The sequence below is a fragment of the Trichoplusia ni genome, chromosome 3, assembly GCF_003590095.1.
Source record: "Trichoplusia ni isolate ovarian cell line Hi5 chromosome 3, tn1, whole genome shotgun sequence".
Classification (NCBI taxonomy): Eukaryota; Metazoa; Arthropoda; class Insecta; order Lepidoptera; family Noctuidae; genus Trichoplusia; species Trichoplusia ni.
The window spans coordinates 7,849,917-7,873,677 of NC_039480.1; the positions used below are offsets into that span (position 1 = coordinate 7,849,917).

The 23,761-nt window shown below is 38.5% G+C and overlaps 1 protein-coding gene across 11 annotated transcripts; it reads left to right on the forward strand.

The window, feature by feature from the left end:
* Nucleotides 1-49: 49 nt before the first annotated feature.
* Nucleotides 50-23,742, forward strand: LOC113491732 (inositol hexakisphosphate and diphosphoinositol-pentakisphosphate kinase). 11 transcript variants are annotated; one of them, XM_026868873.1, is made up of 30 exons: nucleotides 226-292; nucleotides 787-903; nucleotides 2,366-2,548; nucleotides 3,132-3,272; nucleotides 3,348-3,438; nucleotides 4,474-4,628; nucleotides 4,915-5,002; nucleotides 5,953-6,157; nucleotides 6,540-6,821; nucleotides 7,185-7,373; nucleotides 7,714-7,820; nucleotides 10,432-10,572; nucleotides 11,007-11,238; nucleotides 11,630-11,838; nucleotides 12,168-12,394; nucleotides 12,810-12,946; nucleotides 13,196-13,310; nucleotides 13,630-13,757; nucleotides 14,216-14,330; nucleotides 14,800-14,880; nucleotides 15,116-15,198; nucleotides 15,425-15,545; nucleotides 15,968-16,052; nucleotides 17,136-17,189; nucleotides 19,120-19,290; nucleotides 19,353-19,520; nucleotides 19,584-19,719; nucleotides 20,261-20,376; nucleotides 21,321-21,424; nucleotides 22,529-23,742. In XM_026868873.1, the coding sequence occupies exons 2-30, from the start codon at nucleotides 796-798 to the stop codon at nucleotides 23,120-23,122; spliced, it is 4,566 nt and encodes a 1,521-aa protein (XP_026724674.1). In that variant the 5' UTR covers nucleotides 226-292; nucleotides 787-795; the 3' UTR covers nucleotides 23,123-23,742. The 11 variants fall into 11 exon arrangements, with proteins under 11 accessions (XP_026724681.1, XP_026724671.1, XP_026724673.1 ...); XM_026868870.1 differs by lacking the exon at nucleotides 787-903 and having other exon boundaries at nucleotides 51-292; XM_026868872.1 differs by lacking the exon at nucleotides 787-903 and having other exon boundaries at nucleotides 51-292; nucleotides 20,264-20,376.
* The last annotated feature ends 19 nt before the right edge of the window (nucleotides 23,743-23,761 follow it).

Here is a 23,761-nt window from a genome sequence, read left to right on the forward strand (position 1 = left end):
ATCTGTCAAATGTCAAAATGTCATCAATCTTTTATTCTATATGATCTGTGCTAGGCATATTTTTGAAAATATTTTTATATTTTTGTTTTACTTTATATTTTTGTTTTCCATACTTGGTATCGGTGTCTAGAGACCTGCTTAATGTTACTGATAAATTAAACTATAAAAAAGCACGTGTATGTATGTAATGTCATACACTGAGCTCGAACATGGCTATCAAGGGTTGCGGCAAGCTACTCAGCCCCAATTTTACGTCGGAGATGACGGAAATCTTGTACCGATAAGATCATCAGTAAGTTTATATTTTGAAGTAGTAGTTGTTGTTGTCAAGTCAGAAATAAAGCCTACGTAGATATTATCAGTTCAATGTCCTATTGCTCTATACAATAATACACTAGTAATGTGTTATGTAAACTAAATAACAATCTAAACACAGCTTGTGGTAAGGTCACTGATATAAAACAAATCCAGATTAAATATTGGAGCAGCTAACATTCTTTTTGTTCCTCTCCTCACTGCAGTAAATGTAGATCAATATTGAACACTTATTCTTGGTCCAGTGTTAGCACTAGACGGCTACACTTAATAATGTTATATTATATTGACACGCCATTATATTTATAGCTTTACATTCTGCTGACAATGACAAGTGAGGTAATGTTGTATGTTAATTTATGTCAAGTTTATCTTAGTTATCAAGTGTAAAGTTGTGTCAACCAATGGGTGGCAAGGTTGCCTATATGGCTTATCATATGCTTTGATATGATAGAAGTGATATATTGATAGTGAGTGGTGATGGAGTGGCAGTGGCTTAAGGATTGGTGGCGTCTCAAAAGATGGAGGAAGGACAAGAAGGTCCAGAATGATGATGACATTTGCTATTGTGATGATTGCCTGCCCGATGTAAGACCATGGTGGCTTCTTTTGTCACTCATGATTAATTACCATATAATTTAAATAATTTATTCACATGTGCAATTTTTGTTTGTGAATTAATATTTAAATATATGTTGTGTGTTACCTGTACAGAGCTAGGTTTTTTTTTGTATGCTGAATACAGATAGTTTTGTTTAACATTTAAATTATTATGTATTATGCTGGATTTCCACTTTGACTTATTTAATTATGTTTATGTTTCTTCCTCACTTTTATGGAGGTCACACTAACTGCGGCTAACTTCAGTTTTGTTGTTGTACCTACTATATCAATAATTATAACTCTGATTATACACTGATTTGGAGATAGTGGTAACAAGTTTTGCTGCAAAAAATTATAATCTTATTTATAATATTATTTCATATAGATTTTCAACTAGCTTCTTAATGTTTTAAATATCCTTTTCAAGTCACACCTATATGATGACTGAACTATTCATTATTTTAAGTAGTAAGTATTGTGTACAGCTATTCAAAACTATTTAAGAATGCTACACAATCTGTATCCAAGTATATAACAGCCTGCAGTATTTCAGTGGAGTATCAGTATTCTTTCTGAGTAATATTGAGTTTTGTCCTTTTTACCTAAGAGTATATCAAATTGAATGAGGTTTCATGATTTCTTGAATAAGGTTTCAAATGCCTAAAATAAACACAGTAAGTCTTTGTTGTGTGCTATGACCTAGACTTGAAAATGTCAATGTTTTATACTTACACATATATTAAACAAAAACAAAGTTTGTGCCTTTGTGATATTGTAGGGATTCTTTACTACTGCACTGATTTTGTCAATCATTTAATCAATAGAAAATGACGTCATTTGCCAATGTCACAGTGTTAAAAACAGATGTAATGTAAGATTTATTTAAAATTACTTTATTAACAAATTTCAGTCTTACCAAGAAGTATCCTTGCAAACAGTTCAATGATCATGAGTGTGAAGTATTTAACAAAGTGAGGGTCTGCTGATAATAGTTTATTCTTATTCATTTATATTAGTATACCTTTCCACTGTCTAAATCTAAAATGTAACTTTGACTTGTGGAGGCATGCAATACATACTTGCCCTTGATATTTTGATAATAAGAAATAAAAAAAAATCGAATTCTTGACTTTTTAAAACTTAGGCTTACACTCTTCAGGTTTAACTGACATAAATTGTAATCAAGTAAGACTACTGAAAAGGCAGGAATCAAGTGTCATACAATTTGCAGCTGTTATTTCAAAAAACAATTGTTGGGTAGCAACATGATAACATGTCCACTACATTTCTGTTTATAGGCTGTTAATGTTAACATTCCCATATATTCTGTTTTCTGTCATTAATACCCAATAACAAAGGACTTATCTGAAGTCATGTTTGTTTACATACAACCACTTTATCAACAGGCCGTAATTCATTAAACACTTGTAACTTGTCATATACTTAGGGTGAGTTGGATCTGTGTGAGTCTTTGGACCCACACTGCGATGGCGGGGGCAAGAAAGTGGTGGTCGGCGTCTGCGCCATGGCCAAGAAGTCGCAGTCGAAGCCTATGAAGGAGATCCTCACACGTCTCGACGAGTTCGAGTACATCAAGATGCTAGTCTTCCCAGAGGAGGTTATCTTAAAGGTTCTCCAAATTATCTAACACAACTAGTGGAACAAAATATTCTGTGAACATGGAGTGTGCTAGAACCCGACAGTATTGGCTGAGTATTTGAAACGGTTTTTTTTTCTTTTCTTAACATGTTCAACCAAGGCAGTAGTACAATTCAAAATTCATTTAATGACCATTGCCTGTTTAATATAGTTTTTGAAGGTTTGAGTTTGGTAGCTTAAATAATAACTTTAGGTACTTATGTGCAGTACATATTTTGTTTTACTATTTGTCACGCAATTTGTACTCATAATGACTAACACCTGTTAGATATTCTATGTTCGTCTAATTATTCGTTATAACCCACATGTATACATTGTGCACGATACTAACGTTTACACTTTATTATGTTCTGTTTCCATTGAATGGCTTCACATACTAGCTTTGTTTGTATGGTCGGTGTCGAATAGCGAATTAGTCAGTAATGGAGTATTCAGCATGTCACCGTTCATACATTCGCGCATTTGCTAGCGGAAAGGGTTGGACGTATTGTTGAAATTCTATTATTTAACTAATTCGCAATTTTTCGCCTATTAAACAATGTTTTCTTTTTCAGAAACCTGTTGAAGAATGGCCTATCTGTGACTGTCTAATATCTTTCCATTCGAAGGGCTTCCCTTTAGACAAGGCCATACAGTACGAGAAATTACGGAAGCCCTACGTTATAAACAATCTTCATATGCAGTATGATATTCAGGTATGCATGTTGTATATTAACTTGTTCATTTGACGTCAGTGGCTGTTACTTGATACTCGCTCGTATTACTTACAGGATCGTAGAAAAGTATACGCGATATTAGAGGGTGAGGGTATTGAAATACCGAGATATGCAGTATTAGATAGAGATTCACCGGATCCGAAACGTAAGTACTTGATTATATAAGGTTTTCTAGAAACTTCCATAGTAGACTTTGGCCTGTTGAAATGGTTCCAAGTATCCAAACTTGACTGGCACTGGCTGCGTATAAAATACGCTTTCGGTATGAACAGATCTAGCCAAATGGAAAATAAATTGTAGCTAAGTGATGGATGCAGTGTACGATAAATCCCAATTCCTCTAAGCTTTACGACGTTTATGTCTTGATTCAAATGTATTGTATAATAGTCATGCTTTGCATGTTTACCTCGTAATATTACGGTTTAGTTAAATTTATAAATCTTCAAATCAACATGCTATGTAGGTACTTATTTATTGTTGTATCATCTCGACCTACCGGTACAATCTTTACGTACGCGCGTGGCAATTTATATATTTTACAAAGATACTAAACATGAATACTGGAAATATTTTATTTATTTGGATTTCCAACAAGAATAACATAATACAAGCATACTTACATACTTAAACTTTAAATTCTCATAAACCATCGATTTTAAATCTAGAACTTTCCATTGCTTCTCGTAAAGCGAGGTTGTTATGACAATACCTTATTGCGTCCATTCATTGTGTCCGCCGGGGGACCCTATTCCGTCATGAACATTGATAGTTAGAATAACAAAAGTCGATATACCTTTTTGCCTAGCTATAGGTACCTATTACTTCTATTGTCTACAAAAAAGGATTTAATCATTGTTATGAGCTGAATGATTGGAATCCAATTTTATACAGGCCTTATCGTAATGATCCTGAGTAAGTTTTTGTTGGTGTTTTTTTTGTACTGGAACTGTTTTGGTATAGAAGATGATCTGTAATTCTATAGTTGCCACACATTTTACTGCCTATATCTAGTATATCTACTGATTACATATAATGCCTCTTTGGAGACAGCATGCAAAAACAAATAAGAGAATTTGTAATATCATAATAATATGTGGGATGTGGGTACCAAACAACACAAATCATATGCTCGTAGCTTCTGTATGTCTTTCTTCAAGTAATACAGTTGGATTATTTTCAGATCACGAGCTCGTGGAGTCCGAGGACCACGTGGAGGTGAATGGTGTAGTGTTCAACAAGCCTTTTGTCGAGAAGCCGGTGTCTGCTGAAGACCATAATATTTATATTTACTACCCTACGTCTGCGGGCGGCGGCAGTCAGCGACTGTTTAGAAAGGTATTTCATTTGATTCAGAATCTGTGTCCTGTTCCTGATAACTTTGGGGGGACATTTCATACTTTATTGACAAATTATATTATAAACTCTAAAAATATACTGGTTGTTAAATTGAAATTTCATAACTTGTACATTTAGATTTCTTTGATAACTAAATCTTTTATCCTTACCATCGTGGAACCAAATGTCTAGTTTCTGTCTATTTTAAAAAATTTCATAATCGCAATATTATCCTAGTTAAGTTCTGCTTAATTTTACAAACTTGTAACTCATTGTTCGATTACAGATTGGAAGTCGCAGTAGTATATATTCGCCAGAATCAAGAGTGCGGAAAACAGGGTCATTTATTTATGAAGATTTTATGCCAACTGATGGTGAGTATTCTATTTTTACACGGTCATTTTCTTCAGTAGTTAAGCTTAAGGGACATGCAATTATTATAACAACACTGCCGATTTTTTTTCTTTTATTCATACACTGCAATGCTGATTAAATGTTATTTGCAATTTACTTGTTTTTAATATCTTACGGGTTAAACATATATGTTTTTTTCTGGTTAATTGCTCAGTTAATAGGGTTCTTTTGTCGGGCTGAAGGCGAAGGAAGCGCTGAGCCGCAATGTGGGATGTGCTCATGCAGACCTTATATTGGACCGGTTAAGTTATATGAATAAACATCTGCACAATCACTCATTCAGTCATTTATTAGTGTTTCGCTGATTGAGACAAATTTATCGGAATAAATTCTAATACTAGGATAGGATACTAAATGGAGCATCTGAAATCTGACCTCCGTAATTCTAGGATGCACAACATCGTTACTAGTTCATTTCATTTTAATCATATAAGCGATAGTGTCAAATAATAGCAGATAAACGTTAAGGATATGGCAAAATGTGCTACGTAAGCAGCTAAATTATGACGAGGTGACGTCAGCCACTGCAACAGTCTGGTTTTCCCAGGGGTTGCGGAGGTCACATGCCAGCCTTTACACATAAAACCGGAACGTCATACAAACGAAGATGCGCCGATAATGAGCTCACTGACTGATATAGAACCCGACCGTAAATACAATCCTGGAAAAAGTTAAGATTATGAAGAGTGAGCTTTCGCGTGTACCGTGAGTTCCGCGCGCCGCACTCGCCCGTTGTTCTGACGTATACGTGTCTGTGCGTGCGTACCGCGCGAGTTCCCGCTTCGCTTCTACTAAAGCTTCATAACGAGCATGCGCGCGTGCGGCGTGCGAAACGTGCGTGATTCTGTGATAATAATACCCCTTTCGTATTCACTGCTACTCCAATATTAACAGTGAGTGTTTCCCTTAGGTACTGATGTCAAAGTTTACACAGTCGGCCCAGATTACGCGCACGCAGAGGCCCGCAAGTCCCCGGCGTTAGATGGTAAGGTTGAGCGGGACTCTGAAGGCAAGGAAATCAGATATCCGGTGATATTATCCAACCAAGAGAAGCTTATATCAAGAAAAGTTTGTCTAGCTTTCAAGCAGACTGTCTGCGGCTTTGATTTACTCAGGTGAGAACCAAAAAGTTTTCTTTGTTGTTGTTGTATCCATGTCTAAAATAGTGTTGTAAGTTAACCGTAATTTAGAAAACCATTGACTTTTAATTTAACTTTATTTGTTTACCCTTTTCTAATTATACCAAGTTATTTTGCATGAATGTGTTAAATACACGCAATACCTACGAAGTATTATAAAACCTAATTGTAATAACAGCTGAACCTGCAGGATCGATACTGTGACTCAGTTTGTTCTGGCCATTACGTAATACAGCAATTTCGGGTGTTAATTACTTGATTAATGTAATGGATAACTGGATTTAGGTTGAAACGGCTAATGGACATTAAAATTCAGTTGACCGTGGAATGAGTGTGAAGTTTGCGTTACATCTTACAGGGCAAACGGCAAATCATTTGTTTGCGACGTGAACGGTTTTTCTTTTGTGAAGAACTCGAATAAGTACTACGATGATTGTGCCAAGATTCTGGGTAATATGATATTGCGTGAGTTGGCGCCGACGTTGCACATCCCGTGGTCGGTGCCGTTCCAGCTGGACGACCCGCCCATCGTGCCCACCACCTTCGGCAAGATGATGGAGCTGCGCTGCGTCGTGGCCGTCATCAGGCACGGCGACCGCACGCCCAAGCAGAAGATGAAGGTCGAGGTGCGACATCAGAGGTGGGTGCGAATGTTAAGCTATTTCACTATTTTGGTTTTATTTACAGATTTGGTTCTATTAATATTCGATTATATTTGCTTGTACTTTGAGTGTTTGGCATATTCGGTCTTTTAAGAAGCTCACAATATATGTCGGTGATTATATTTTCCATGCAAACTCGAGTGGATATGTCTATCAACACAGATCAGTATTCTGGTTGGCGCTTGTAAAGTCTCGCCATGACGCTCCGTTATAGCAGTGAAATTCTGCGCTCAGGCTAACCGCTGAGACAACGCACAAAAAAGCAGATCAGAACAACTCAATACAATAATTGAAATACTTCAATTCTTTGTATTTATAAAAGAAAAAATGATTACTTTCAGATTCTTTGAGATCTTTGAGAAATATGACGGCTTCAAGCGAGGTCATGTAAAGCTAAAGAAACCCAAGCAGCTGCAGGAAATACTGGATATAGCGCGCGCGTTACTGTCTGACATACAGACACGACACGCTGACCCGGAGATAGAAGAGAAACAGGGGAAACTGGAACAGTTAAAGAGCGTTCTGGAAATGTAAGTTTTTGTGACGACTACGAAAAAATTTAAACAGTTGAATGAAGTTGTATTTGTACACTATGTAATAGCTATACTTGGCCAATCTTTTTAATTATTATAAGGCTTACCTACTTGTATACTTCCAGAAACAATCTCACTTCATAGCAGTCTAATATAATTGCAAATAAATATTTTGAGTTTTATATCCAGTACATATCCAGTACCAGTATTTCCTGTGTTATTAGTTAATTATGGCTAAGTATCTGCTCTATTACCTATTTTCTTTTCTTTTATATTTACCATTAACAGTATATCCTTTACTTCGTACACAATGATGACGTATTGTATGTTGGGGCAGGTACGGCCACTTCTCTGGCATCAACCGCAAGGTGCAGATGAAGTACCAGCCCCGCGGCCGGCCGCGCGGCTCCAGCTCCGACGACGGTAACGCGCCGCCCGCACACGGTCCGCACGCTCACCTACATTATACCGCTTGCTTACTATGCACTGGGATTACACAAACTTATACTCTAATAGTACTCAGTTAGAGAGCTTTTTTGTTTAACAGGCAAATTGCGAACATGACAAGTTTCTTAATAAAATATCAATATTTAGTAAATATAATTATATTTTAACATTGTATTGTGTCAATAGTAAATAATATGAAGTTAAACAGATAAAAAAATACTCATAATATTTGGATCTCTTGAGTATCCATAACGCGTTACTTTACCAACCTTTTAAATCCGGCTCCTGGTAAATAAATAAGATATTTGTTTCACGACTAAACTGAAACTCAAATCACAGTCTTTTTCAAATAGTTAGTGTTTATTGTATTTATTTAAAACATATGAATCCCAATGCATAGTATAATATATTTTTAAGTTACCCGCTTAAGTGTCCATCGCCTGGATTTTCTTGGATGTAATATCGAGTTTTATCACATGACTGACAAGGTATGGAGTGTGCATTGAATTTTGAGTTTTGCGGTTTGATAACAAGGTTTACTTTAGAGAAAGCATTAGTTACATTGTTGAAAAAAATACACTCATAAGCTTATATTGCCTGCTTTGTGAAAATGCAACGGAATATCATTAAATTACATTAGGTTTAAAAATGGAGTACATCTTAATTGCGCTTTTAATTGAAGAACATGCTAGTCCGTATTTTTTTTAAAGTACAAACAATCTGTTTTGAGCTTTATGCTTTCATTTTAAGGCGTAAAATTGAATGTCACAAATTCATTGGGTTTTCATGGGATTATCCTTACATATTATAAAACAAAGTCCCTCGCCGCGTCTCTCTGTCTGTCTGTCTGTCTGTTCGCGATAAACTAGAAAAGTACTGAACGGATTTTTATGCGGTTTTCAACGATAGATAGAGCAATTCTTGAGGAAGGTTTTAGTGTATAATAAGTTTAGGTTTTGTGTAAACTGACGATATTACAGCGATATTAGTTAAACATGTCGGAAAAAATTAAGCCATTCGAGAGCTTTCATCGAGAACGCTGCCAAAACCTTTTGAGTTACAACAAAACAATGTATGGCGAGTTTGTACCTCTTTAATAGATCTACAAAAAAGTCCGCGGTGGTATATGTCTATCTTCCAAGGATAACCCACAATAACCATTTTTATGTGTTTTCTTAATACAGTAAAATTATTGGTTACTTACGAACCTCTTTTTAACAATACAGTATTAATCCTTATCCAAATAAATAAGTTAGATATATCATGCATGTAATATAGAACAAAATTGCCTTTTACACTACGCCAAAAATGTTAATAGGTAATGAGTTATCGTAATATTAAAATCTCCGCGCGAGAAATTAAAAATCGATGAAACGTAGCGAAGATATCGTTGGCATCTATATACTAATTGTACTATATATATACTAATTACTATGTATATACTATGTATGTACTATGTATATACTAATTGTTTGTTTGATTGTTTGTTTGAACGCGCTAATCTCAGAAACTACTGGTTCAAATTGAAAAAATATTTTTGTGTTGAATATACCATTAATCGAGGGAGGTTTAAGGCTATATGTATATCATCACGCTGCGACCAATAGGAGCGAAGAAAAAGTCATAACTTATATCTTCTAACCACGCAGACGAAGTCGCGGGCAACAGCTAGTCCTAATTAAAACTAAGATAACAGATCGTGCTGTTATTGGTATGTTGTGTATATGGAATTGAATACAGATTCTGATATAGTATAGCAGCATGGCTTTAAGAGTTTATAATCGACCGAACATTGTATAGTAGAGGAGAAATGCTTCATCTAGTAACGCGTTTGTAGTATGAAAATCATGTAAACATAACAAAAATTGTGTAAAAAAAAAGTTTAAAGTTTCTTGCCAGGTAAAAGTTCAAATAACATTCAAAGAATGCAACCATATGTGTTTCACAATCCTAGTCCTTGGAACTGACACCTTTAAAATATTCGCACGAGTTTACCCAATTTCAAGTTCCACACTGTTTGTGTTATAAAACAAGAATACTTATAGTAAAGCACTAACACTTTAATGCACACTTTGTGTCGTGATTTCACAATTTTAAAAATCTGTATAAAGTGTTTTGGATCGTTTACTTCAAATACTTAAATTCAAATCGCATAGTGAAATACTATAACAGTATTTCATATTTGACATAAACTTAGGTCGAATAATTTGACTCTTAAAATATAGTACACTGACATCCAGATGCCTTGTTACCATGCCATATAACGGTACATATCTATAATTTAGTGTGATGATAATTAGCCGCTGTTGTTAATATACTCTGTATCCCATAAATGACTGTATATGAAAGCACTCTCTATGTTCGTGTTAATTAAATTTAACCTTTAACACCAAACGTTTAGCGTTGAAAATGCAACAATCTCATTAAGAACATTCGCCTTTTAAAAGCGCTGCATTTTGTACATACCTACTCTAGAATGTGGTCTTCATTTTATTCAAACGCCTTTAAATTAAAAATAGATTCTAAACTAAACGTTACCTTACTAGAATCAAAGTTTATTCGTACCAAATAAGTTTAGTGGTTGTGAGTGTTGTACGTTGTGTTGCAGTAGGCGGCGGCGGCGAGCCCTCTCTGGTGTTGATCCTGAAGTGGGGCGGCGAGCTGACGCCGGCCGGACGGATACAGGCCGAGGAGCTCGGGCGCATGTTCCGCTGCATGTACCCCGGCGGCCAGGGCCGACACATACCCGGTATGTAGCTGGAACACATATATAACTAATACAACTGCTGAGAGGAAAGAATGTGTTGATTTTGTATATAGAAATGGACAAAATTTTCTTTTGATTTATGGTTAATTCTTGCAGAAAACTGTAGTTGATTAAAGAAGTTTATTAGGTTTTTTTTTTGTACCATAATGATCGGTTATATCGGATGCAGTTTGTTCACAGTAGTTTCTGAAGATATAACTTATTAATCATTAATTAACTGGACAGTTATTAATAAGTTATTTTTACGATTGCCGCAAAAATAGATCTGAATACTTTTCTTTCAGCCACTCCGGTAAATAACTGCTTCCGGTAAAAAATCTTGTTAATACTAGAAAAAGTAGTTCAGGTTACAGACCACACAGACTAATAAAGACCTTCTTTAAAACAAAATGATTCTAAAAATTTCTAATTTCCAGGTGAAGGCGGCACCCAAGGCCTGGGCCTGCTGCGCCTGCACTCCACATTCCGCCACGACCTGAAGATCTACGCGTCGGACGAGGGCCGCGTGCAGATGACGGCCGCTGCCTTCGCCAAGGGGCTGCTGGCGCTCGAGGGCGAGCTCACGCCCATACTCGTGCAGATGGTCAAGTCTGCCAATACTAATGGATTGCTAGATAATGACTGCGATTCCTCTAAAGTACAGAATATGTAAGTGTTTGGTAAATTTTCGTACAAGTTTGTTTTTGTTTTAGTTATGTTGGGTTTTGATGATTGGTCGCTAGTAGCTTAAAAGTACTCTATATTTGTTTTGGCCTAAAGTTCTATAATTTTCAAAGGTCCTAATACAAAAATCTATTCCATTCAGTTTACCGCCTTCGTGGTTCACCGTTTATAAGCAGTAGAAAAACGGTCAGAGTTATTTGGGATCAAGTATTTTATATCAATAGTATTTCCGAAAGAAAAAACTACATATTTTAATAATAAGTAAAACTACACATACTGTAAATATTGACTCTTATTTCGCACTTTTTTATACCATCAACATCCATGACCAAAATAACTATCAACAACAGCTAACTATTGAACACTCCGTCCACAGGGCGAAGGCTCGCCTCCACGAGGCGATGCAGGTGGACCGCGAGTTCACGGACGAGGACCGGCTGCGCATCAACCCGTGCGAGTCCGTGAGCATCAACACCGCCATGGACTTCGTCAAGAACCCCGTGCGCTGCTGCGCGCATGTGCACACGCTCATACAGCAGCTCGTACACATCGTGCTCACCAAGAAGGACGACCCCAAGACGAAAGGTACGCACTCAGGAATGTTGTTTCTTAGTATAAGTACGGGACGCTGACAAGGGTGAGGGGTTACAGTTGGTTTCAATGTAAAATGTGCGTACGACTTGCCCTCAAAGTGTCTTAAAATATTTTAGCTATTCGCGGTGACGAAAAAAATACATTCTTCTAAAAACTGGAAGTATAATGCATCGAAAGCCCGCAGAATGAATATGTTGGTATTACCAAAGACTACCACCCTGCCTTATTTACTTGGAATTTAACGAGACAAAAATACGATTAATTTACACGATAAATTTAACAATGCGTCAATAATACTTACATTGTTAATCTCTGTGCAGACACAATTCTCTACCACGGCGAGACATGGGAGCTAATGGGGCGCCGATGGGGCAAGATCGAGAAGGATTTCTGCACAAAGAACAAGACGTACGATATATCCAAGATCCCTGATATTTACGACTGCATCAAGTACGACCTGCAACACAACCAGCACACGCTGCAGTTTGACTTGGCTGAGGAGCTTTATATCTATGCCAAGTACCTGGCTGATATAGTTATACCTCAGGTGAGTTGAGTAATCTATATGTCACTCTGTTAAGGTAATGTTTCTTCAGAAATGTATTATGTCTAGCTACAAATCAAGGGGTTTTTCAGACACAAAATTAGGGTTTCTCATAGCAGGAAATACCAATGACAAAAAAGCTCTCTTATAGTGAACATTAAAAAATAAACCAACTAGTTTTGAACCCTATCTGAGTCCTTGAACCCTTACGAACTCGCGTGCGTAAATATTTATTAAACAAATGATTACGAATCCGTCTTACGAAAGTCATTAGGTATTACAATAGAAAAAGGGTTGGGCTCATTGAAGTCGAGTCGTCTCGTCCAGTTGAAATGTATTCAGAATATTCTAACAGAACCAACTAGAATCTTTGGCTGGATGCTTTAAATTTACTCAATTATACTGTTTTGATCTTCAGGAATACGGCCTTACAATGCAAGAGAAATTAACAATAGGCCAAGGTATATGCACTCCGCTACTGAAGAAGATCAGGGCTGATTTACAGAGAAACATTGAGGAATCTGGAGAAGAAACAGTCAACAGGCTAAATCCGAGGTAACATCAGTATTTTCTTCAGTCTTGCATTTCTTCAATCAATGAATGTTCCTTGTAAAATGACAGCTATCCTTTTTTGGCTGCTATCAGCATAACATAGAAATTTTCGAATAGTATCCACAAATTGGCACTCATTGTTTATCTGGTAAATTAAAGAATTCAGAGTTTAATTAGAGGGAATAAATAGCGGATCGATGCACTACCAGTAGTGCAACATATATATAACGAATATATCCCCCCCCCCCTCAGGTACAGTCACGGCGTGTCGTCGCCGGGCCGCCACGTGCGCACGCGCCTGTACTTCACGAGCGAGAGCCACGTGCACTCGCTGCTCACCGTACTGCGCTTCGGGGGACTGCTCGATGTCAGGACACTCACTCATTATTTTAATTTTGTTATGCTTTACACAAATATTTGTAATTATGCTTAGCATCATACAATCAATGATTAGCCGCTATCTAGAAGAAAAATTTGGCATTCCTTAAATGAAAAAACAGGGTGAAAAAGGCCCTAAAATAGGTTACATCGAAAGAAGCTTAAATGTTTAAAAGAATAGCAAATTTATGTTCTCAGGTCTAAGGTATTAACTTATATCTCGATTTAAAAATTAATTAAAATCAAATTTAATAAAAAAATTAAAAATGCTATAAAAGTTCTACATTATCACATTTATAACTCTACAGGTATTGAAAGACGAACAATGGCGCCGAGCAATGGAGTACGTGTCAACTGTTTCCGAGCTGAACTACATGTCGCAGATAGTCGTCATGCTGTATGAAGATCCCACCAAAGATCCGTATTCAGAGGAGAGGTAACTTCTATTAAAATACCATGTCCAGTAAAACTAATCTAAATGTTTGTTACCATATACCTTCAAGGTGTAACTAGATTTGTTTTTATTTGTAACATCGTATTACTTATGATTTTTGGTATCACAAGTGTTGCTTCAAGGGATCTTGTTTTTTTTTTGGCATACTTGGCATACTTGGCATACTTGTACATACATGCTTATAATCTAACAACACAAAATAAAGATTTCCACATTACCCTTCTTAAATGAATTTTAGACTTACTTAGGTATTGACGAATATGCCACCACGTTGTGCACAACGTGTCGTGGTTTTGATCCCCGCGTAAAACAAGCATTTGTGAAATCCAGGCTTCCGTGTTCTAAATCTGGATGTCTTTTTGCATGTGACTTAAAAGTCTGTGAAACCCAACAATGATACAATTCCCCACTGACTGCATACATCGTCCATTCCCGTGTAGGTTCCACGTGGAGCTACACTTCAGCCCCGGCGTGAACTGCTGCGTGCAGAAGAACCTCCCGCCCGGGCCCGGCTTCCGGCCGCACAGCAGGAACCACTCCACTACTAACAACTCGGTAACACTGGTTTATTGTTACTCCTAACTTATGAAGTTAAAAACTATACTTCTCTGTATGCCGTTACTAAATGGAGAGAATGATACTCTATTACTAAAGCCCTGCTGTTTGTCCACCTGACCCTTGTTGCCACCAAACTATGTCTCATGAACCGTGACAGATTTATTTGTAATGCCGTTTTAACAACTAATAATTAAAATCGGCATTGGCCAACGGTAGGCAAGGTAATAATTTTGATAAGCGACCAATTATTTTATTAAATTTGTTTTTGTTTAGCTTATTTGTAACGAAGAAATTACTATGATCTTGGTTTCTTGTTAACGACTATTGTATTAACTAAGTTAACGAGTATGTGGAACTCGTATGGTATCGTACTTCCTGCGTTCCCTATTATCTGGGATCAAGACACGTTTTCGCAGACAACCGCAGTTACTAAGCTATTCGTACTTACCCCTACTTATTTCCGCAGCAAAGTTCGTCAGACGAAGTGAAATGCATTGAGGAGGAGGGCGAAGATGATAATATGGCGAGTCAAGAAACATTACAACCGGTAAGTTGTCATAAGCCAATGATACACTAGGGGACAAATCTCTCCTGACGTATTGACTTAAGACGTCTTCGACATTGCTTTGGTTACATTTATCGTAAACATTTATCGTTACATTTATTTGTCGACTAAAACGTGGTCATCTTTATCTTAGTGGCCAACACTGTATAATGCACGAAAGACTTCATGCGCCAAAGTTTGTGATATTAGCATAATAATATGATTTGTTTAATTACAGGATATCGAAGAAATGGACAACACATTCTCACCGAAGAAATTGTCTAAATCAAAAATTCGTCCTTCGGATCCGATACCGATTTGGTAAGGTTGTTTTACATATTTCCTTTAAAAAAAAACCCCTAAAGATGCATAAGCAAATAGTACCGAGACCGTTTTATGTGAATCGTCGTTTAATTAATTTGATATATTATCCCGTTCTGGAGCCAACATATGATACTGCGGGTACCAGTGTCTCTCCTCCACCCTGTAAAGAACATTGCATGAGAAGCGTCATGCCGCGAGTGTTAAGGTGTACCTTCCCGTGCAGCGAGCACTACAGCAGCCTGCACTACACGGTGAGCGGGCACGAGGCGTCGTCGCTGGCGGCGCGCCTCACGGCCGAGCTGCGCGCGCGCTCGCACGCCGACCCGCCCGGGGACCTGGCGCAGGTAACCACAGCTAGATAAATAGCTAATCTATACTATATAGGTTCCAGAAAGTAAAGTAAAGGTATAATTACGTTTCAAAGTTGAATTGTTTATTATCAAAATTGACTGGCCTGTTGGTTGGGGGTTCGATTTCCACCCAGGACCAATGTTTGTGTGATGAGCACGAGTGAGACAATTCGTTTTGTGTCTGGGTGTAATTAATCTATATTATGTATGTATTTAAAAATGTAAGCAATTTAAGTATGTTTATCAGTTGTCTAACACATTAGTAGGCTGATTGCCTGAGGTACATATTTTAACCTTTTTTAAACTAAGTTTAGTCAGTACTCGAATTTTACGATTTTGCTATATTATTACGATAAAAAAAATTGGAGATCAGAGCATAGCAACGATTACTATAGCAACACGATTGTACACTTCAGGGGGATGAGAAAGAGCCTAAAGACGTAGAAGAAGCGCCGCCCCGCGCGCGCTCGTACGACCAGCACAAGCAGAGCCACGACAATGGTAAGTATGAGCACCCACTCGCCGGGTAGACCTAATACACTCCCACTAATGCGCACAGGAAAGGTGAAAACGTAGACCATGTTGTTATAAGCCTGTAAATGTCATACTAGCGGACAAATGCCTTATTATTATATAGGGCAGGATTGAGCATTGATTACCACTATTGTCTATTGCTCACTGCCAGACTACCCGCATAGACGAGAGCAATTTAGGTCTTTACCTTTGCTTATTTGAGTTATATTGAATTCTACTTGGAACAGATTTTTTTTTCTCAATTGATTACAAAGTCACTTATCCATATCTGAAAATATTCTAAACTGGTTTTCCCTTTTTTCTCCAGTTTTGTATAATGTAAACATATGAAACGACTGTTCCTAATGCAGCCGCATAGCCGCATGCATATTCTGAAAGGCTATTTCTTTCAGTCCACTGAATTTAGAGGGATTTCCTGTCACGATATTCTGTCTACGTATTCCTCTGGTCTGTGCTAAAAGCATCTCCCTTGTGCCACGTCGTAGTGTGTGACGTCACTGTACACACCTGACCACTGTATATATAGAATATACTTGACTATGGGACACAGAAACCGTACCCAGAACATTATAACCACTGTTACAGCGACTATTGTGGTCTCATCGTAATGTTCGCAAGATACTCTGGAAAGTAAAGAACTTTTTTTCATGCCCTACGAAAGAAGAAATATTTGTTTATATGTATATTTATTTAGTAATGGTAATTTGTAATTTATTTTAAGAATACTTAGCTACGATTGACGTTGGCATTTATTTGAGGTTTCTTTGCAATATAGTAGCTTTTTGTGCGATTAATATTTTAGTTGGCTTCTTACAAATTTTAAATACAATATGGTTTGAAAATATCTGAGATAATAAGAGTAGTTTTTATAATTGGCAGTTGCTATAAAATGGTGGTAATTTAGTTTCTCTATATGGGGGAATTGGAAGATATTCAGTATGGAGTAGCTTACAGTAGGCAGGTTTTTTTAAGATGCGCTATAGTTCAGTTTCAGATTGGGCTTATTAGGGTATAGTAGTTAGTAGCTGTGTGACGTGTGTTGTGGCACAGAGGCGGGCGCGGGCGCGGCGCGCTACCAGAGCCTGCAGGCCGTGCACGACACAGGTCAGTGCGGCCGGGGACCTCATGCCTTATACATCATCTAATAAACTATCCTTTTGCGGTTTTCCCAACTAGATTTTGATCTTCGACGCAAGGTTACACTTGTAGCCGACATTTGTCGAGTTCGATTCTCGCATTGATCCAAAAGTTGGTTTTGGGCCACTAATAAACTAAAGTAAAAGTTCTAAAAATAATTGCAGTTGTATTTATAGAACATTTGATGAGAGTCACAGAAACATGTATTGGTTAGAACAATCAATTGATGATCAGCAAATCTCTAGTTGAGAAAACTTCAGAAATAGGTTTCATAATTGCGATTGAAGGTGCCGTTACCAAATAGATTTTAATATGTATTTAATCAAGGGATATTTAAAATACTTTCGTAATTTAGTATAGTGTATTCATTATACAGATATGCATTGCAACTAGATAATGATAGTTAAAAAACTAACATTGCTGATGGGTGAATTAAAAGCTAGGCAAAATATCAATTGTTTTGGCGTATTTAATTATAAGGATTAAAGATGGGGTAAATTGAAGGTGGCCTAACCTGTATAGCAAAGACAAATAATTAACATGCATATCATTTCATAATTTAAGGGAGATAAGTAAAGGAAAGAGTAGAAACCTAACAAAGATTATGTTATAACAAGATGAGGTATTAGATTTATGGCTTCAACGGTTAAATGGCACTCGACGCTGTCTAGAATGTAGGCATGAGCTGTTAGATTCATTTTATTAAAGTAGTATTTCGCTTTTTTGGGAACATGGAAATTCAATTAGTTGGTGGTATTGCCCAAGTTCTGATATATTAAATGTCTTCTTCCTAAATCTGGTGTAGGGTTTCCAAATATAAACTGATTACCTGTTATGTCCGTCCAATCAATCTTACATTTACCAAGACTAAATATATGTGGGTTAACAGGTAAGTATGCATGCTCGCATGAGAGGCTACAAAGCTGTTAGTACCAGAATATACTAGCATCATTAACTACTTGTATAAATGTCACCAGTACTGTTGTGTGTCGTCTAGCTATAAGTTGTTAACATGTGTAGGCACGCCCGTGTGTCGTGTCCTGTGTGTAATGGTTTACCGACTGATTACTGAGTTGTAGAGCGAAGGGCGCAGCTCGCCGCCCTGTGAGCTCACTCTGGCCGGCGATCTTGTGTGTGTTTGCGTTGCATTCTCGCTCCCCGCGTTTTGCGCGCTCGTTCGACTATTGTTTGGCACCTGCATGCTTCAGTGTTGATTTGATTTAACATTTAATACTTAATTTGTGTTATTACATTTAAATTGTATTTATCGTCGACAAAGGAGTAATGCCAGCGTAAATTTCGGGTTCACGTCTTGTGTCCCGATCACATGATACATGTGAGCGGGTGGGAAGACGTGCGACGACGAGAGTTACGTCCCCGGGGCCGACAGACAATCGTCAAACTGCTGCGCTGGTTGGGTTCCCATTTTCGTAGTGTTATGTCAAAGGCGCCCTCGGTATAGCTATTTCATCGCCACTACGAGCACGCTTTGGCGAGTATTTATATATTTATTTATTCTATCTATATTAATCACTAATTTATTTTTCTTCTCTCTATCACCACCCTGTCTACTAACGTCGCTCGCTTTTCACGTAACGTCACTTCCCACTATTCTTGTAACCCGTACTAATGATGACCGGGGCCAGCCTCGCGACCTCCCCCCCTAGCCCCACTAACCCCTATCGTCCCCGTGACCCCGCCGCCCCCGACCCCCCGACCCCGCTGACCCCGGGCGGGCCGGGCCCGTGCCCGAGCCCCGAGCCTCAGACCCCCCTCATTAACGTGGACGGCGTCGAATCCTCCACTAACGAGCTCCCGCTGTCCGCCATCACGTTCGACACGCGCACTGCGTCGTGGCCGCGGCTGGCGGGCGGCTGTAGCGATCCGCGGGCCGCAGGGCGGCGCCAGCGGCACAGCATCGCCGGCCAGATGAGCTACCTGAAGATGCTGGGGCTGGGCGCGCGCGGCAAGCTGTCGGCCGCCGGCCTGTTCAGCACGGCCGTGATCTCCGGCTCCAGCTCGGCGCCCAACCTGCGCGTCATGATCCCCACGGCCGCGTCCAGCAACGGTGAGTGGCCGCCCGCTACGCGCGCGCAGCGGCCGGCCCACACTGAGCGCTCGTCTGTGCAGCGGCGGTGGAGGGCTTCGGCGGCGTGCCGGCCATCCGGCCGCTGGAGACGCTGCACAACGCGCTGTCGCTGCGCCAGCTGGACGCCTTCCTGGAGCGGGTCACCGCCGCGCCCGTGTTGCTGGGCACGCCGCCCGCGCCGCCGCACAAGCAGCCCTCGCCCACCAACAGTCAGTACCGTCAGACCGGCCCGGCCCGCGCGCCGGCCCGGCCTGACGCCCGCCTGTGTGCAGGTGTAGGCTGGAGCGGCCCGTCCTCGCTGATGTCCTCGTCGGGTGAGCTGCCCAGCGGCCTGTCCTCTGCGGGGCCCTCCTCGCCCAACTCCAACTACGCTTCCAACTCGGAACATAAGACTAACTCCACAGAAAGGTATACAGAGTCTCATTATCGCCGATACTTAGAGAGGTATCTAAACTGGCTTGAATGCGTTTTCCGAACATGAAAGATTACTAACATTATTTTTATACATTTTATTATCTTGTGTTTTACTTATAAAGGATACGTTTTGTGTTCTGGAAGAAGCCTTCAAATTTTCTACTGCAGCGCTATCACCAGACTAGATTGTATTATAAACACTTATCTGCTAATGTTGCTTGATGTTAGTTTTACTATTCTGTTTCATGTTACTTGTTATCTGTAAGAACTACTGTCGAGTCTTTCTCGAAATTTTCACATCAGAACGTTAATCTGATTTTTCATCGTTAAATCCTCAAGTGGACAAAATGTTGGAAAATGTTTTGTCCAATTGCGGAGTCTATTCGGAACCATCTTGTTTTCACGTTTGGCGTCGACGATTCACGGTAATTCATAATCATGATGTTGGTGCTTGTATCACTCACTGTCGGGATTTGTTATTTAAAACCGAGGCACAGCCGAACAGAGGCTGGTAACTAAACATTATGGATTCCAGTAGCAATTGGAGTAAAAATGTGCCGAGCAAGCTCCCTCAGTGGGAGGGCGAGGCGGCGACGTTGTGCGCGTTGGACTCGAGCCTGCACCCATTCATGCCGCACTCCAACGTAGCAGGTACCCACGCTCATGTACACCGACCGCCGCCGCGACCACCACGCGTTGCTACACCTTACACACAACCCTACAACAGACTTTTTGTATAAATACTCTGCTATGCTCGTTGTGATGTTAACGTGTAACAGCATTGTTCGTTGAGTTGTCGCTGCAGTACTTATTGTCATATGCGGACCTGATCGATGGACGAAAATCTTTGAATATGTTAAACGTTGCACAATATCGTCGCTTGATACAAACAAACTCCACCGAAATAAAACAGTTATTCATTAAATTTACAGTTCATTGTTGCATGAATATAAAAACGCATGTGCTTCCCTCTTGGCTAATTACTTCGATCCGTAAGTTCTTGAGAATGATTAATAGTTTAGCAACTAAAGAACTATGTCTAACAGCTAAATGAAATAGCATGATATCTCTTTATTTCTTAATAAATAATTCATATTAAGGGGCTGTTAATATACATTTGATTCAGCATCAGTTTAATTTTCGATTTATGCTATACTGACATTTTCTGAATTATAATTAGTTAGATCAATAAAATTAATATAATTGTAACAAAATAAGAAGTCTACTTGTATATTTATATACATATCTGTGTATATATTGAACAACTTTTGTAAACATGATACTTGAATAGTCCATAATAATTGAGTTGTGAAGTGTAGGGTGAAATATATTTTGCTTTATAGAAATATTAGCATATAATTACCCAAATATTGGCAAAGCCTTTAGTATAGAGCAGCTTTGCACCAAGTAAGTAAAATATATCAAACACTACACGGATAAAATACAACCAATGTAGTGTTATCATCGTAAAAAAAACTTGAAGCTTGTGGAGTTGCCAGTATCAATAACATTCAGAGGTAGGGTAGTAAGGTAAGATATATAACAAATAGTAATTAAAATTATCTATCATATGGTATGCATATGCGATGTTTCAGGTTCGTCTATTAGTGGGGACGTGACCCCGGTGTCGATAGCTTCGGAGTTGGAGTTCAACAGCAACGAGGCTACGGCCGGATCTATCACTGACCATGACCTATTGGTAAGTGAAGGCCGAGCGCAGTCCTGACGTGGCAGACTTAGCTTTAGATTGTAAGCCGAGTGACTTAGCAAATAACACTAGTTGGTACAGAAAACTTTCTTTGTTGAATTCGATTTGTTATATTTTTACCCCAACAACACATTTTTGCATGAGGCTCTAAATAAATAATTTCAATAACTCACAAGGAAGAGAGAATGGATGGATGATTGCTTTTAACAAGTAAAAAAAAATTGCCAAGTAGGTGATCCACTACTAGTTTGAAGACTCTTTATACACATGATAGATGATAGTATCTCCCACGAACCTTATTCAGATAAAACTAATAAGCTTTGAGCATAATCACGAAGTTCGAAGATTCTTGATTTGGCAGAAAAGCACCTAAGGTCTTATTCCATAAATACCTACATTGATAGAGGCCTCCGAATGTAACAACAACTGATAAGAATTATCCAACGATCTGTCTTTGGACGATAAAAATTTTTTATTACATTAGCAACCTCCCTGCGTCATACAGTCTAGTGTGTACTAGTTTATCAAGAGATCGAAATCAACCTACACTTAATGGTCTGAACTGAATCACTAACACTGTAAACATTTCTGATTGACAATTTCCTTACTTGATATTATAGTCTTTGGCACAACCAAAAGCCATTAAGCAAAAAATTAAATTCGTTCGAGGATACTTTGGTTTGCACTTGCAAGCAATATTAACAATAATGAATTTTATTTCATTTATAACGACCTTTTCGATCGTTCCAGTTGAAATGCTGGAAACAATGCTATACGTATTTATATTATAAATAAGCATGGTTATAGTCTTTAGTTGATAATAGTAACAAAGACTCCACTTACGTACTCATAATTATCGGTCTAAATTTCTAAAAGTATATCAGTTCTTATGTTTGCACTTAGTCAATATTCTGTGGGTTCTCAATGAGTAGGTATTATTGCTATAAGTAGGTGATTATTGCTTATATGATTATTGCTTGTCTAAGAATAAAGTTACTTCTCTCGTAATCATGATTTCTGTCAACTGTACAAAATAGTCACAAATTAACTTTCTTCACTGTACAAAGATTGAAAAATGTGTCTTTTTTCCCCCAGAGTGCAGAAGGTGAAGATGACGAAGAAACATTGTCAGTGGACCCTTGCGGCTCACCAGTGAAGATGATCAAAAACGATCTGAGTCCACAGACATTCTCAGGACTCGCCTCACTAAGACTGGACAGTCAGCCGTCCACTAGCAAATGTTCCACGGAATTCTTTGGTCTCAGTCTACAACAGACTAAAGAATGTTTCTACAAGGATATGCCGTCGAGTAGCAAGAACTTTAACTTAGATAATGAATTGAAACAGAAGTGCTCCAAGGAAAATACGCCATATGTCTCCAATATAGACTCTTTGAATTTGCAAAGCAAAGATGGCAAAGCTAAAATTAAGAAGAATGAAATTCTTAATAATGGAAGCAGGCGATACAGTGACAGTAGTGCACAAAAAAGTAACGTTAGCTCCCAAGCGCCTGTGTCGGGCAGTAGGTTCAAAACCACGCTGGTGACTGATGACCTGCTCAGGCCCAGCACCTCCAGTACGCTGGACAGTGCGAGTAAAAACAATTCGTCTAACGAACCAAGCCTGCCGTCGGTGACGAAAGCTAAGAGCACCACCGTAAAACCCGGCTTCACAATAGCAGAGACTTAGTACTAGTAGCTATCTATCGTGTTTTATGCCTTCAGTGTAATTTATCATAAGAATCGTACAACACTTGCGCAAGATTACAACTGCAGTTTAATTACCTTGTGATATTAAAGCATTGCTTTGTCGTTTTGTTCATTAGTGATTCTTATATTTTTACACTTTGCGTTGTGTTATTATCATGTTTTCTTATACTTTTTGAAGCTTATTTCACGTAATACAGTGAAATACTCTAGATAGGCTTTGCAACATTACCGTTTCGTTATAAGGTTATTTGTATATGCGTTTTCTACGAACCTGATGTATGTATAAGCAGTCACTTACATTAGTATGCATATGAAGTTAGACAATCAAATTCAGTATTCCTAGGTCCCGCAAACTTAATCCCCTCGTAGTTTGCTAGAACAGTCGTACCATAATCGGACAACTGTAGTGTACCTATGCTCGTATCAGTTCTCATTAATCAACAACTAACTATACCACGCAGATAAGTAGTTCGTTTCGCTTTGCCGAACCCCGATAGCTTGATGTGCGAAAAGCAGAATTTACAGACAAATCATATTTTCGACGTAATGAATGTACTAGTTAAGAATTTACATCAAATATAATAATAGATGAATTATTAATTTGTCGTTTTATTTATTC